Below are 16,321 nucleotides of genomic sequence, written 5' to 3' on the forward strand. Positions count from 1 at the left end.
TCAGATGAATCAATACCTGATTATGGAATTTCTGATTTGATTCAAATAGTTTTAAAAGCTAAACTGTTTTAGATATTCTAAGACAATTTTAGAGAGATTATGGCTGCAATAAATACCTTTGTGGACCTCCAGATGTCTCACTAAGGATAGCCTTGTAGCAGATTTGTCGCTTCAGATAAGCTGTTACTCCAGATAACACCACAAATCCTGTTTTTTTTTTTTTTTTTTACCACAAATATAGGCAAGTTTGTTTTAATGTCTCATGAACCTAAGGTGGAATGAATCTACCTAGATATGTCTGAATTTATTCTGTTTTTTTAGAATGAAAGACAGATAAAATTATTGTCCTGAACTCATTATGAACTAAGAGATAGCTGGAAAATGTATAGTTATGTCAGTGCTAATTACTGAGTCATATATTCTTGTAACTTTTAGGTCTTTTCATTCTTAACTCACCGTGAACTTACGTAATGGATACTTAATTAAGAAATGTTTAGATTTAAAACATAAAGCCTGTTGTATTTTACAATTCTTCTGTTTTCTGATTGCCTTTTCCCCCCTCAGCACTGTTGAATTTTATTGAAATAGAGAGAGAGAGAGAGAGAGAGAGAGAGAGAGAGAGAGAGAGAGAGAGAGAGAGAGAGAGAGAGATGGGAAGATGAAGATGACTCCTGAGTTTTACCTGTGATATCAGCCTTTGTGTTTTGGAGGAGAGATAGGTTTCCTTTCTCCTTTAGAATTGGCTGTTTAGGTACTGGATAACCCAGATAAAGAAAGGAAAGTACATTGGTTAGCGTGCAATTTAGGTGAGATTATATTTACAAATTATTAAGAATTGCACTTGCCACACAGTGTATATCTTTGTTTTTACTGTACTCAAAATTTATATATTTCAGCATCTAAACATCACATATATAGTTTTCCCATGCCATTCTATATCAGAAGATGCCCTGTCCAGAAGACTGTGTGAAAGTGCCTGAGCTAGCATGACTAACCCAGCAATTTCTGAAAGACTGAAGTCAAGACACTCTAAACCCAAGAGGCAAGCTCATTTCTAATAATCCCCTAATACAGCTTCATATATCTGTTTCTTGAGAATCTACGCTCCAGGCTTATATCCCATACTATCCCTAAATCAGAGGGCTCATAGCAATAGCATAGAACTCATGTTTAGCATCCAGAAATTAGAACAGCAAAGACTTGGAGTGAAAAGCTACTGACAGACAGAAGTCTTGGTCTAGTACAGAATGAGTCTAGGGAAAATACTTAAATATATCACATTGTGTTATATGGGGATTGCAATGTATGGTATAGCTTGCATGACACATTTAACAATTATTTAACAGTTGTGACCATTGTTTCTAATTTGCATTAGAACATTTCAAAAACGGTTTTTCTTATTACATGAAGCTTCTACTCTCCTGTAAAATATCTACTACATACCCCTGTGTGCATTACTCTTCTCCTGAACTCTAAAGTAATATAATGCTCAGGTTTTTCCTGAATGTAATGGTTAGGTCTAGCAATGATGTTTTTAAGGAGTCTACAATACTGTGCTTTCAATTTAGGATCTCTGTAATAAAACAGGGCATCCGAGCATGTAAAAGCGTAAAACCCTGCAGTCAAAACTAGAAGACCTATATGTGTAAGAAGTCTTGCTACTACTACTTAGAAGACCTTTCCAAGTCATATGGTGCCATGGACCATCTCAGTTGAGTATAGGTCCTTGGGAATTGGAGTTATCAAAGCATTGGTGGACAAGGATTTGGCAAAAGGACAGACAAACCCAGGGCCAGTTTGGATCTGAGTGTATTTTGCAGGCAAGCAGTCTAAATTTTTATACACATTTTTAAAAACAGGGAGTGCGTTATGGTTACATTTTCCATGGAATCAATTCAAGAGGGTCAGTGAGGCAATCAGGCATATAGAATACACAGTATAAAGTACGTAGTAATAACATCATCATTACTAAAACATTAACTTGGCATAGGCAGATATTACCTTCTTAGGTTGAGCCAGGGGCTGGAGACCATCCTTTATAAAATTAACTTTTTGCTATTAGTCAATGTCTGACACCTTTTTCCCATTGAAGTCTACCCATCCGTCCCTTCCCTTATATACTCCTGTATAGGGGAGAGGTGGATGAGATGTAGTAGCCGATCCATAGGGTCCTATATATCTGGAAGGACACCAGAGGTGGCCCTTCAATACATATGCCATGCCATATTGAGTTTTTGTATTGTAGGAATTAAAATTCCACTTTTAATTTCACTCTTGTCTGAGTTGTTTTGATTAGTGTATTTGCATTTGCACTGGAAATAATAATTTGTAAAAGAAAGAAAGACAAGAACAACATAGTGATGTTTGAGATCAGATAATGGCAAATACCTAAGATTATTTTCTAAATAGAATAAATAGATGTTGATTTCTTTTTGAAATAAAACAATTCTATTTTTAGTGTGTAAAAAACAATAAAAACAATTTAAATAGACTCATAACTTGTGCATAAGTAGATGCAGTCTTTAAAAGCCTCCCCAAAACAACAACAGCAACAACAACAACAGTCCAAGACTACATGTCTTTAGCACAGAATTCTACTAGCATGTCAAAAAAAATTAATTCCAATACTCCTCAAATTATCCTACAAAATAAAAACAGAATAGACATTGTTCAATCTATTTTATTAGGCCACAGTTATCCTGATATAAAAACTAAATACTCAACAAAGAAATAGAATTACAGACCACTTTCTCTAATGAGAATATTAAAAAAAACACTCAAAAACTCAATGGAAATTGAATCCAAGAACACATTATAAATTTCATCCACCATGTCCAAGCAGGTTTCATCCCAGAGATGCAGAGATGGTTCAAAGTACAAAAACAAGTAAAAGTTGTCCACCAGATGAATACATTGAAAGAAAAAACACATTTATCTCATTTGATACAGAAAGGGTCTTTGACAAAATCCAACACAATATCAGGTTGTTGGTGAATTTAGAAATAAAGCATGGAGGTTTTAGGGATATATGCGACACACCTAACCATAATAAAAGTAGATTATAGAAAGCATACAGCCAATATAAATAAATAGAAACAGACTCAAGCTATTCCATTAGATGAGAAACAAGGCAAGACTGACCGCTCTCCCCATATCTATTCTATATACTACTTGAAGTTTTGTCTAGAACAGTAAGACAACTGAAGATGACGGGGATCAAAACTGGAAAGGAAGAAGTCAAAGCTTGAAATGCCATGATAACATATACAAGTAGCACTTAAAATGTACTAAGGAACTCCTCCAAGAGGTAAACATTTTCACCAAAGTGACTAGATACATGATAAACTAAAAAAATAAAAAATTCAGTAGCCCTCCTATGTACCAATTAAAAAATGAACTGAGAAAGAAATCAGAGAAACAACTTTTAAAATAGCCTCAAATAATATAAAAACTTGGGGTAACTCTAAACAAGCAACTAAGTGATATATATGATAAGAACTTCAAGTATTTGAAGAAAGAAATTGAAAGGACATCAGAAAATTGATATATCGCTCATGTTCATGGATTGGTCAGGTCAACATAGGCAAAATGGCCATACTGCCAAAAGCAAACGACAGATTCAATGAAATTTCTATAAAAATTCCAACACAGTTACTTACACATCATTAAAGGAAAAAATTTCAACTTTATATGGAAAAAATAATAATCTCAGGAGACATAAAACAATCATGAACAATAACCTGAGTGCTGGAGGTATCACCATGCCTAATGTTACACTTAAATACATATCTATAGCAATTAAAATTACATGGAACTGATATAAAAGCAGACACACTTATCAATAGAATTAGATCAAAGACAAGAAAAAAAAAATAAATGTATGGACTCCTGATTTTTTTTATAGAGAAAACAGAAACACACACTAGAAAAAGACAGCATGCTTCACAAATGCTGCTGGTCGAACTAGATGGCCAGAGGTAGCATAATGCAAATATACTTATATCTTTATCTATCACCCTTCAAAAAAACTCAAGTCCAACTGGATTAAAGATCTCAAAATAAGACCAGATATGCTGAACCTGATAGAAAATAAAGTGGGTAATAGCCTGGAGTTCTGTGAAACATGATATGACTTTCTGAATAAAAAATATGTAACACACACTCTAAAATTGGCAACTAATAAATGGGACCTCATGCAGCTGAACAATTCAAATAAGGCAAAGTACATCATCAATTTGACTAAAAATACAGCCTACAGAATAAAAAAAATTTTTTTTTTACCAACTCTATATCTAATGGAGGACAAACATCTAAAATACACAAGAAACTCAAGAAAATAGATACCAAGGCCCCCTTAACTAATCTAAGTTAAAAGAAAAGCAGACGTATTTGTAATAGCCAGAATCTGAAAACAACCTAGATGTTCTCGGTGGAAGAATGGATAAAGAAACTATGCTACATTTACACAATGGTATACTATTTAGCTATCAAAAACAAGGAAATCTTGAAATTTGCAGGCAAATGGATGGAAGTAAAAATGATCAACCTGAGTAAGGTAACTCAGACCCACAAAGACACTCATGGTATTTATTCATTTGTGAGTGGATATTAGCCCAACATAGATGTCCTCTGAGAGCATGCATCCAGCTGGACATCAGGACAGAGACTGGAACCTGCAGCTGGACTCTGGGTAAAGTGTTTTGAGATTTATGGAAGAATAGGGGCATGGAAAGATGGAGTTTGGTTGTCAGGACCTCCACAAGGAGGCTATCCAGGCTGGCAGATCTGGAACCAGGGGTGCCTGCACAAACTGATGTACCAACCAAGGACATTGCAAGCAGAGAATTTAGACACTCTATTCAGATATAGCTGGTGAACAACTTAATCTCCTCATGGGGAATGGGGTACAGAGAAAGAAGGGGAAGGATGTCAATAATAATTTGATCTCAGTCTACACTGTAGTTCCTTACCTTATATCTTGTTCAGAAAAATGACTAGAAACACTGAGTTTAAAGTTTTATAATATAAACAGTCATCGGTTTTGCTTCATTTCTATCTATGCTTTAAGTACCTTTACCATTCAAGTAGCAGAATCTCTCTGTTTAGATAACCGTAATGTATCATCTATGATATCTGACCTTAAGAATTACTGTAATGCTCCAAGATTTCATCACATAAATTATTGAAAACACTGTGGTCTCTGAAATATAACACTGGAAATTAGATGATGGCAGGGTTTGATTCGGTAGAAATGAGGTCCATGTCATGTGTTAGAACTTTATTATGCAATTTATTTTCTTCATTTTTCTATAATAGAAAGTTCATATTTTGATAAACCATTTAATGATTGGAATGTTGTGGATATGTTATAATAGCCACTGTAACAAACTGTAAAGTTTTAAAAAGCAGTAATAGAGAAGTTAGTTAAAATTGGAAAACATTTTTTGTTTTAACATGTGTGTCTTTCTGAACTTGTGAAAAGAATATATCTGTGGCCTTAACAAAATAATGTAACATTTTTGGGCAAAGATGCAAAGTAACATCCCTGCACTGGAGGCCAAGATAGAGAAGATCTCCACTGCTACCATAGCCTTGCCTTTGGTGCTGTGGTAGGCAGCTAGGAAGGTGATCCAAACACTGCAGAACACCACCATGCTGAATGTCAAGTACTTAGCTTCATTGAATGTGTCAGGTAGATTTCTTGCCAGAAAAGCTACAGTGAAACTTGCTAGGGCAAGGGAGCCCAAGTAGCCCAGGACACAGTAGAAGAAAATTACGGAACCTTTGTTGCAAATAATAACGATGTGGCCATGTTCCACGTGTACATCAGCATCAACAAATGGAGTAGAAGTTCCCACCCAGATTCCACAGAGAATCAGTTGAATTCCGGTGCCTATGGGGATGATGAAGTTAGGTAACCCAGAGAGCAGCAGGAACCTCATCCTTCTATCTGGAACTGTGACCTTGAATGCCAACACTACAGTAAGTGTCTTAGCCAAGACAGTAGAGACAGCCACAGTGAACACAATTGCAAATGTGGTCTGCTGCATTATACAGGTGACTGTGTTTGGATGGCCAATATAGAACAAGGAACAGAGAAAGCAAACAAATAGGGAAACGAGTAAGACATAGCTGAGAGCTCTGTTATTGGCCTTGACAATGGGAGTGTCTTGATGCTTCAAGAAGACACAGAAGACAATAGCTGTAAGAGCAGAGAAGCACAGAGTCATGCAGGTCAGAGCCATTCCCAAGGGGTCTTCATAAGACAGAAATGTCACAACTTTTTTGATGCATTGAGTTTGATCTGTGTTAGCATACTGGTCATCTGGACACTTCACACACTGATCCATGTCTACAATAGGAAAGACATTATTTCAACTTTAATTTTTTTCTATTACTCACAGAATACACTATGGCAATGCATTGTAAAACAATAGCTAAATTAGCCTTACCCCTTGTGCTATAGGAGATTAAAATGTGGAAACTGCATAAGATGTAATCCCAATTTCCAATTCTTATCATTTTCTGCAAACCATTGTTCATATTTATCTTACATACGCAAGAGGTTTTAGTGTTTTACAAAAATAATGTAATTTCACATAAGATTTAGGTTTCCATATTAACCTATCTTGGATTGGATCATTCATGGAAGCAGTTTTGTTATTCATATTTTTGAGCATAATGTAAAACAGGAGTTAGAGTAAGTTGATTCTGTGCGCATTTTATGGTCAACCCATCAGCCACAAACTTGATACTACATATCAATGACCTCATGTGTTTACCCTCCACCCACGCTGTCTATTTGAAAAGACCATATAACCATCTTATTAGAGCACTGTAATTCATAAGTTATTCTAGAATATAGTTGTCACCCTTCATCATGGAAACTTATAATGAGACAAAGACCATTAGAAAAGGCACAAGCCATAAAAATTTGGTTATCATATCTAGTTCAATGGATACACATACAATATTATTTTTCCCTTAATGCTCATGGCAAATTGCAGAAGATGTGATTGCAAAGATTTTAAGAGCTAGATCAAGAAGAGTTTGATTTGAGTCTGTGCCTCTTAGGAATATCACAAGGAACACATATAAAGTCTCATTAACTTAGCCTCTTAAACCTTATCTAAATAAGGACAAAAAATAGGCATGGCCATGTGGATGAGAGAAAGACCATCAAGCAACAGCCCTACACAGAGAACTACAGACACCTAAAAAATGTTGAAAGTGGGAAAAATTATGTTCTCCTGAGAAGAGCACATGAGCTGAGTATCTTTGAATAAAAACAAATAGTCAGTCCTGAAAATCTAAAAGTAATACTATACACACTGACCAATACATGTGTATTTATATGTATATGTATATAATATACATATATATATGTGTGTGTATAAAATATTTGTCTTTGTCATCAGATAATAAGAAAAGAGGTCATGAATTTTTAAAAGATCAAAAAGTAGTGTACTGGAGAATTTGGAGAAAGAAGGGGCAAATGAGAAAAATATTAGCTTGTCATAATATGAAATATATAAGGAAAAATGGACTAATAGTACCAAGTAAGGCAGAGATAACATGTAAAAATTATCACATAAATTTGCTAATTGAAAAAATGTCAACATCACTTTTATGTATGTTTCAATATATGAATTTTTGAAGGGCATATTATTTCCCAGTTTTACTAATTTCTGTAAGATTTATCTGCCCCACACTTGTTTTTCATATCTATATACTTTATTTATTTCCTTTTTATTTATTTTTATTTTTTAATTTGTTCACTTTACATCCTGATAGTAGCCTCATCCCTTGTCGCCCCCCACTCCTACTCTCCCTCCCTCATCCCTCATCCCCATCCCCTAGTCCTCAGAAGGAGGGAGCTCTCCTCCCCTAACATGTGACTTCAGGCTATCAAGTTTCATCTTGACTGTCTGTGTCCTCTTCCTTTGTGGCCTTGGAAAGCCACCCCACCAAGGGAAATTGATTCACTAAGGGCTACTTCTGACAGGCTTGTACCCAACACTTCTAAACATTGTAGTATTCATTTAGAAAATATCATTCTCAAGATAATGTTCCATACCTTAAAGATATAATTTTGACGGACAGTACTACCTGGGGGCTAAGAACATCCTTCTACCCATGTCTTTGTAAATTACAACAAAATATATTCTGGTTTCATTCAGTTGCATTCAGCCAACATATTAAATTGATAAGTAGTGATGGTTTTCCATTACTGAGTCTCTCCATTCAAGAATGGATATTCTAGTTCAGTGTTCATATTCTTTCTGATTTTTATAAACTAGTGAGTAGAAGTATTAGAATACTTCACATTTTCCTATCAATTTAAAGAGTATTAAATGTTATCAAATGCATTTATTTTTTATTCCATTTCAGAAGTTTATTTTCATTGATTAGTCACTGTGTTCTGTAGCCAAATACATTTAATGTTTTAGAAATCTCTACCTTATCTTCAAATACTCATGTTCAAATCATATGAAACATTTACATTTTGGTCTGGTTCTTAATGGAAACATAAGTTAATTAGTTATTTGTTATTCATCATCACAAACAAAAATTGTTGCATCCTTCACATATTTTATATATGACCAACTGCACAATTTCAAAAGTTTTTATTTGTTTCATTATGGATACCCACACATTTAAATCATAAACTTTCTGTATATACATTTCATGATCATTAGAAGAAAATATTTCCCTCCCATTTCCCCCTTTCTCCCCTCCCCTATGACTGTGACTGAGGGGGACTTCCTCCCCCTGTATATGCTCATAGGGTATCAAGTCTCTTCTTGGTAGCAAAATTTCACCTCCCAATTTAACTGTGATCTAGAATACAAATAAAAATCCACCCTTACAATGATAGGATTGATATAAAAAAGCACTTTCTTTCTTTCTTTCTTTCTTTCTTTCTTTCTTTCTGTGATTTTTTATTAATTTATTCTTGTTACATCTCAATGGTTATCCCATCCCTTGTATTCTCCCATTCTTCCCTTCATCCCATTTTCCCCTTATTCCCCTCCCCTACGATTGTTTCTGAGGGGGATTACCTCCCCCTGTGTATGCTCATAGGGTATCAAGTCTCTTCTTGGTAACCTGCTGTCCTTCCTCTGAGTGCCACGAGGTCTCCCCCTCCAGGGGACATGGTCAAATGTGAAGCACCAGAGTACGTGAGAAAGTCATATCCCACTCTCCACTCAACTGTGGAGAATGTTCTGACCATTGGGTAGATCTGGGTAGGGGTTTAAAGTTTACCACCTGTATTGTCCTTGGCTGGTGCCTTTGAGTGGAACCCCTGGGCCCAGATCTGCCTATCATAATGTTGTACTTGTAGGTTTCTAGGACCCTCTGGATCCTTCTACTTTGCTATTCTCCCATGCTTCTCTCATCTCGAGTCCCAATAGGATGTCCTCCCCCCTGTCCCAGTTTCCTGGTAAGTGAAGGCTTTCGTGGGACATGCCCTTTGGGCTAGTATGCAGATACAAGTGAGTATATACCACTTGATTCTTTCTGCTTCTGGGTTAAATCACTCATTATGATCATTTCTAGCTCAATCCATTTATCCACAAATTTCGGGAATTCCTTGTTTTTAATAGCTGAGTAGTATTCCATAGTGTATATGTACCACAGTTTTCTTTATCCATTCTTCTACTGATGGACACTTAGGCTTCCTCAAGACCCAGCTATTCCATTCCTTGGAATATACCCAGAAAAAGCACATTCTAAAAGATGATATAACACTACTGAGCATCAAATCTTTCATAGAAATCTGAAAGAAGTGGCACTTAGAAAATAAGAATTCATACCATACATCTCTTCAATAAAATGAAAATTAGATATAATTTATTATAATATGCTGAAATTCATGATAAAGATGAGATGTGATAGTAACTTCATTACTCTTGTGAAACATACAGTAAAATAAAGTATGTTCACTATTTCTGGAATGCAGAGACAAAGACATATTTTAATACAGGTCGTATATTATTTCCAATAATAGTGTTATTGTTACATATAACTTAAGAGTGAGATTTATCATTTCCTATCTATTTCAAAAAGATCCCTTTGATATATAAGCTAATAAGAGAGAAATTAAAAGAATCTGTTGGTTAGTTTGGCACAATATATTCTTACTTGTCATGTTGGAAATTTCATTTTCTGGACAATGGTTACAATCAAAACAACAGACAGCCTTTCCTTCCTGTGGGGATTTTCTGAATCCAGGACTGCAAGGAATACTGCATATTGAAGGCAAATTCTGTGGAATATCAGGTAAATATTAGAAATAAAATTTAACATATTTAACAAATGCAGCAGTGACTCACAATACCAAGCCAATGAAAACCTTTCTTTACACACATGTCTCATACTATTAGGCATTATTTCAAGACCTTCTCATGTCTTTCTTTTTTTGCAGAATCATTTTTGTTGTCTACTCAGTGGTACTGCACCAGAACATCATTTTCAAATTCCTTCCCTGGACCACATATCCTGTGGATTCCACAGACTGCTCCTCCTCAACTTTTGTTCTCCACCTGCACCTGTATCCCAGTCCTCAACTCAAGCAGACATACGCTGATATACCCACATGTCACACTTGCCAAAAAAGGTAGACTTTTGGCCGACCTTCTGTCTCTCAGTTCTTCCAGACACTTGTACCCAATGAAGTCCTATACCAATGCTATACCAATGAAGCAACAGAACATAAGCTATAGCCTTTTTGCACCTATGTCCACATCTTCTGTATATTTCACAGACTTTTCTCTCCTAAACTCCCTCTCCCCTCTCATTGCTAAATTCCAGCCCCAACTCAAGTTGGCACTTCTTTCTAATGTAAGGGCTGCCCCTCACAGAGCAACAAGTAGGTTGAAGTCAAACCTACACATTTACTACTACTCCTGGGATACAATATTTTTATTCTCATTCTATTTCTGTAGTTTAAAACCTGTTATGGTATCCCTTTCCTGTCTGACCCTATCTTCAGTGGATAACAAGGACCTTCTCCTCCAACTTTCCTTCCCACAACTCATTCCAATTACCTAGCCTCCAATACTGGCAGGCATTTTCTGGAAATATACCAGCATGGAAGGCCAGGAAAACCACTTGAATTTTATAGATATCATTCTAGTTTGAATTCAAGAGAGGAAACAGAAACCAAGAAACAAAATACCTAGGCAACAAAGACAAGTTGAGAAAGCAGCACCGATAATTTTAATCATCCCAAACCCAGATACCAGGATAGCAGCAAAAATCCACAATCAACAACAGGCAAGAATATGTGTTTTTTTGTTAGAGTCCAGCTATCTTATATCAATAGGCATTGTATATCCCAACATAGCTGAAGCATGATAAAAAGAACCTAAAATAGGCTTTAGGACTATAATAAAGGTCTAAAGAGAGAAAAATAACAAATCCCGTAAGTAACGCCAGGAAAAACAAAGCATGCAGTGTAAGAAAATAAATAAAACAGTAAAAGATTCCAAAGTAGAAATACTACTAATAAAGATAACCTAAATCAAGAGAAATTTGAAATAAAATATTTAAAAACTTGCCATGAACTACAAAAGAAAGCTTCACAAGAATAATACAAGAGTTGGAAACGACACTATAAAATATTTAAGATACAGAAAGAAACGTATGCAGCACTAAAAGATAAATATAAGAAATGATATAAAGTGTCCAGGAAATCAGCCACATTATTGAAAAGATGAAATCAAGAATAATATGTAGGGGGGGAGGAATGGGAGGATACAAGGGATGGGATAAACATTGAGATGTAACAAGAATAAATTAATAAAAAAAAAAAAAAAAAAAAAAACGAAAAAAAAAAAAAAAAAAAAAAAAAAAAAAAAAAAAAAAAAAAAAAAAAAAGAATATATGTAAAGAGGAAGGAGAAGTAAGCAAGCTCAAAACCAAATTTATTTCCACAAATTAAGCCAGATGACTAAAACCCACACATATGCCAAAATCAGTGCTCCTAATTTTGAAATGAAAAGACACAGACTAAAAAATGGCTATAAAAACTGAATCAATCCTTCTGCTGTATCTGAAAAAAAAATACATATAAACATTTAGGATAGATATAACGTCAGGATGAATAGTTGAAAAAGGATATATGAAAAAATGGACCTAAGAATCAAGGTGGTACAGCTATTTTAATATTTAAAAAACAGACTTCAAACAAAACCTAATTAAAACATATGAGGAAGAATACTACATACTTAAAAAGGTAAAAACCCACCATGTTGATATTTTAGTTCTTAATATCTATGCCACAAACGGAAGGGAACTCAGATCTGTTAAAGAATTACAATTACATCTTAAAACACACATTGGCCCTAATAGATTGGTAGTGGGAGACTTGAACATCCTGCTTTCATTAGTAGGCAGGTCATCTTGACAAAAAATAAACAGGTAAATATTGGAGCTAAGAGAAATTATAAATAAAATGGACCTAAAAGATATTTATTTACAGAGCATTTTATTCACACAGAAAATAATATTTTTGTACTCTACAAGTCATGGAATTTTCTCCAAAATTGATTACATTCTCAGACACAAAGCAAATCTCAACCGATACAATAAAATTGAAGCAACACTTTGTACCCCATTAGAACATCATGTATTAAAACTAGATATCAACAACAGAAAAAACAGAGCTCATGAAAATTGAGCAATATCCCACTGAATGAAAAGTGAATCATGAGAGTAACCAGGAAAAATGATATACTTTCTAGGATGCAGTGAAATTGACTATACCCTACACATACTTATGAAACACAATGGAAGTGGCATGGAGACAAAAGTTTACAGAAATAAATGGCTACATAAAGAAATTTGAGGTTACGAAGCTCAGCACATCCTCTGTACTCACAGCTACTCAAAAATGACAGTGTCCAGCAAGAATGGTTTCCGAGCACAGTGTCTGAGTAGCAAGGGCTCATTAACCATGGGGCAAGAAATCCAGTAGTGGGGCAGCTGAATCTGGGATTTCCTTGGTGAAAGAAGGGTTCACTTGGTCCATAGGATCATATATCTGAGTACAACCAACAAGTCCTTGATAATTATCAACCAGTTGAAGACCATTCCCACCGATTCTAAGGAGGCCTGCTGCAGGAACAAAAGGCTTCTTGTACAGGGCTCTTTCTGTACCCCACAAAACTTCAGCAGGCAAAAGGATCTACCAGCCAATGCCATAGACAACTAGAACAAACAGAACACTCCTCCATTGCTGGTGAGAGTAGTACCATTTCAGGCACTGTAGAAATCAATATGACAGTTTTTTTTCCTGAAAGATAGGAATAAATCTATCTATACACCCAGTTGTACAATTTTTTGCATATACCAAAGAGGTGGTCCATGCTACAATGAAGACACTTGCTCAACAAAATTCATTGAAACTTTGTTCATAATTGTCAGATACCGGAAACAACTCATATGACCTTCAATGGAAGAATGACTAAAGCAAATATACATTCATACAATGAAGGATTACTAAGTTGTTAAGACAAGTGATATTATAAAAGTTGCTGGCAATCTGATGGAGCAAGAAAACAAACCATTCTGTGTAAGTAACTAAGACCCCAACAGATAAATATGGTATGTATTAGCTTATAAGGTAATATTAATCATTAAGTAAATAATAACCAAGGTACAATGTATAGACCCAGAGAGTTTAGGTAAAGAGGTATATTCTAGGGGGACACAGGATTCTTCCTTGGCACAGAATTAGTATAGATTTTATTTATAATCTCTTGCTGCATGAGAACAAGAGAAGGGAAATTATGTATGGTGCATAAAATGTATGGAGAAGATGCAGGAGGAGATGTCTGAAATGGGGTTAAGGGTCTTTTGGGTCATGGTGTGGAAAAGTAGAGCAATGGAAACTTCTTGGAATCTCTGAAGGTGATATTAACAAGTAACACTAACAATGGGAGTACAGAGTCTCAAATAACTGTCTTTGATAGCACAGCAAGGTTTCCAGTTATGGAACTAGGAGACATTCAATTGATTATTTGGCCAAGCGCATCCCATGGTAATTCTCAAACATGCCAGGCTCTTGTTAAGACAAAAATTTGCTTTCTACAAGCTGACAGTGTGGCCCCATTTCAGAGGATAATATCCACACCATGCACTTATCATGGAGAAGTCTAGCTGGTTCCTACATGGAGCCCTCACCCCTATGTTCTAGTCTCTTTTGTTCAGAAAGATTGTTTGTAGGCTACTTAAAGATATATACATCTCAACCCAGCCACAAAAATTTGACCTAACTTTGGTCCAACCTAGAAAACATGCTAAGTCCATGGTGGCACAGAACTTGTAAGAACAGTCAACCAATGTCTAATTTGACATTTAGCCCACTCTGTTAAGAGGGACACACTGGACACAGCTTGGCTAACCATGAAACCATGACTAGAAAGCTCAGAGACCTAATGTAAAAAACAAATAAGAGTGGTCTAAAAACAAAAATCACTAATATGTTTCCCCATGATATTCTGCTGTATTCACAGAGCAGCACCTTATCTAGCCATCAACAGAGGTTTCCTCCAGCAGCACATGCCAGATATTATGTGGAAAGAGAGTCTACATTGGAAGTTTCATCAAACCTTTCCCCTATAAACTCAGGAATACTGCAGAAGAAGAGATAGAAAAAATTTAAGAGCCATAGGAAATAGAATACACCAGCATACCAAGATCATCTGAATTAATTAAACAAGGTATATATAAGCTCACAGAGAGCACAGGGCCTGTAGTTGTGCATAGATATTACAATTATTAGATTAATATTTTGTGGGACTCATGACTGTTATATTCAGGGACCTCTGACTCTTGTGCCTTTTATGGGACTCTCTTCTTCTGGTTGGGTTGGCTGATCAAACTCCAATATCATAGTTTTTTCTTCCTCATTTTGTATTTTATTTTGTTAGGGTTTGTTTACATGTCTTAGATGCCTGTTCACTTGTAATGAGAGACAGAAACAGAGTGGTTCTGGAGTGGATGGGACCAGTATGGGGGAGGAACTGGGAGGAATAGAGGGATTTTAAACTATAATCAGGATATATTGTATGAGAAAAAATTGATCTTCAATAAAAGAATAAAACAATAAATTTTTATTGTTTTAAGGTAAATATTATGAATGTGTGATGATTTATATATTGTAAAATTAGAAAGGGGAGAAATCTACATGTATAGAAAGTGGTCAATAAGTGAGTAAATGACAAAATGCTTTATCCCATGACTAAGCGGAAGCAGACAATGCTATTTAGGAATTTATGCTACTTGTAAAGCATTAGAATTAAGAGCAAATTACCTGTCTAAAATCTGTAGCCCATTCTATCATTTCATCAGAAATATACAATTGCTGATCGCTTGGAACATATCTGGAAAACTTTCCTATTTTCACCTTCAGTCCAAAATTTTGTGGAAAATACACAATATAGAGAATGTCATATTCTGTGTCCAGTTTAACTTTCTGGTTCATGTTCACCAGATCTCCAGCAGGACTGACAAACTGTATGTTCTTCAGAAAAGAGAATATCTGCAACACATTTGTCATTTTAGTTTCAAATATAACTATAAATTAGACCAGAAAATGTTTGTAATGTCTCCAATTTCCACTGTCCTTTCCTAAAATATAACTATCAGAAGTATTTAATAGTAAAAAAGGAGGAAATACCATGTTGATATAAATTTTCAATGCTTTTAAAATATCATTTTTGACACTGATTTGATATCCTACCACATACATACCTGAATTTTATGCCTCGAGTGTGGGTAAGTAGTTATTTCTTTATACAAACAGTGTTATTTGTTTATTACATAGGGAATTGAGGGTCCTTAATGGTCAAAATACCACAGAAGTTCTTGAAATTATTTGAGATCTATTCATTACATTGATCAACATAAAAACATGTCATTTTCAAATTTTCCTTTAAGAATTTCATGAGAAAATATTTTCAAATATTAAAAAAATGAGATGCGGGGATTCCAAGATGGTGTTGACCAGTATGCACCATAGCTGATCTACTCCGAGGAGACCAGGGGCATGAATGGAGCCACAGACTGCTGGATTTTGAGAACTGTAGGTGAGTGGGGCCCAAAACTCTGCAGACCGCCAGTGGGTCTAACCCCGGGACAAGCAATAGCCCGGAGGTGCTAAACGCACTCCCCAAACTCTGAAACAGAATCCACAACCAAGCTGCAGCCGGCACATAAAACCCAAACTCGCCATTTGGGGAGGGGATTTTCTGGAGCCCCCAACCTGAGGAGTCTCAGCGAATAGGGTGAAACTACCATTGAACCTCTCCAT

General features: G+C 35.5%; 1 protein-coding gene across 1 annotated transcript in view; it reads right to left on the minus strand.

Moving 5' to 3' along the window:
* Nucleotides 1-818: 818 nt before the first annotated feature.
* LOC127191945 (vomeronasal type-2 receptor 116-like) overlaps nucleotides 819-16,321 on the minus strand; it is a 44,494-nt gene continuing 28,991 nt past the window's right edge. Inside the window, exons 4-7 of the mRNA XM_051149313.1 lie at nucleotides 15,323-15,550; nucleotides 10,147-10,270; nucleotides 5,455-6,352; nucleotides 819-870 (exon numbers count right to left, since the gene is read on the minus strand). Coding sequence (XP_051005270.1) covers nucleotides 819-870; nucleotides 5,455-6,352; nucleotides 10,147-10,270; nucleotides 15,323-15,550 — 1,302 coding nt within the window. The remainder of the gene's footprint in view (nucleotides 871-5,454; nucleotides 6,353-10,146; nucleotides 10,271-15,322; nucleotides 15,551-16,321) is intronic.

This window comes from Acomys russatus, chromosome 7 (assembly GCF_903995435.1).
Source record: "Acomys russatus chromosome 7, mAcoRus1.1, whole genome shotgun sequence".
Taxonomy (NCBI): Eukaryota; Metazoa; Chordata; class Mammalia; order Rodentia; family Muridae; genus Acomys; species Acomys russatus.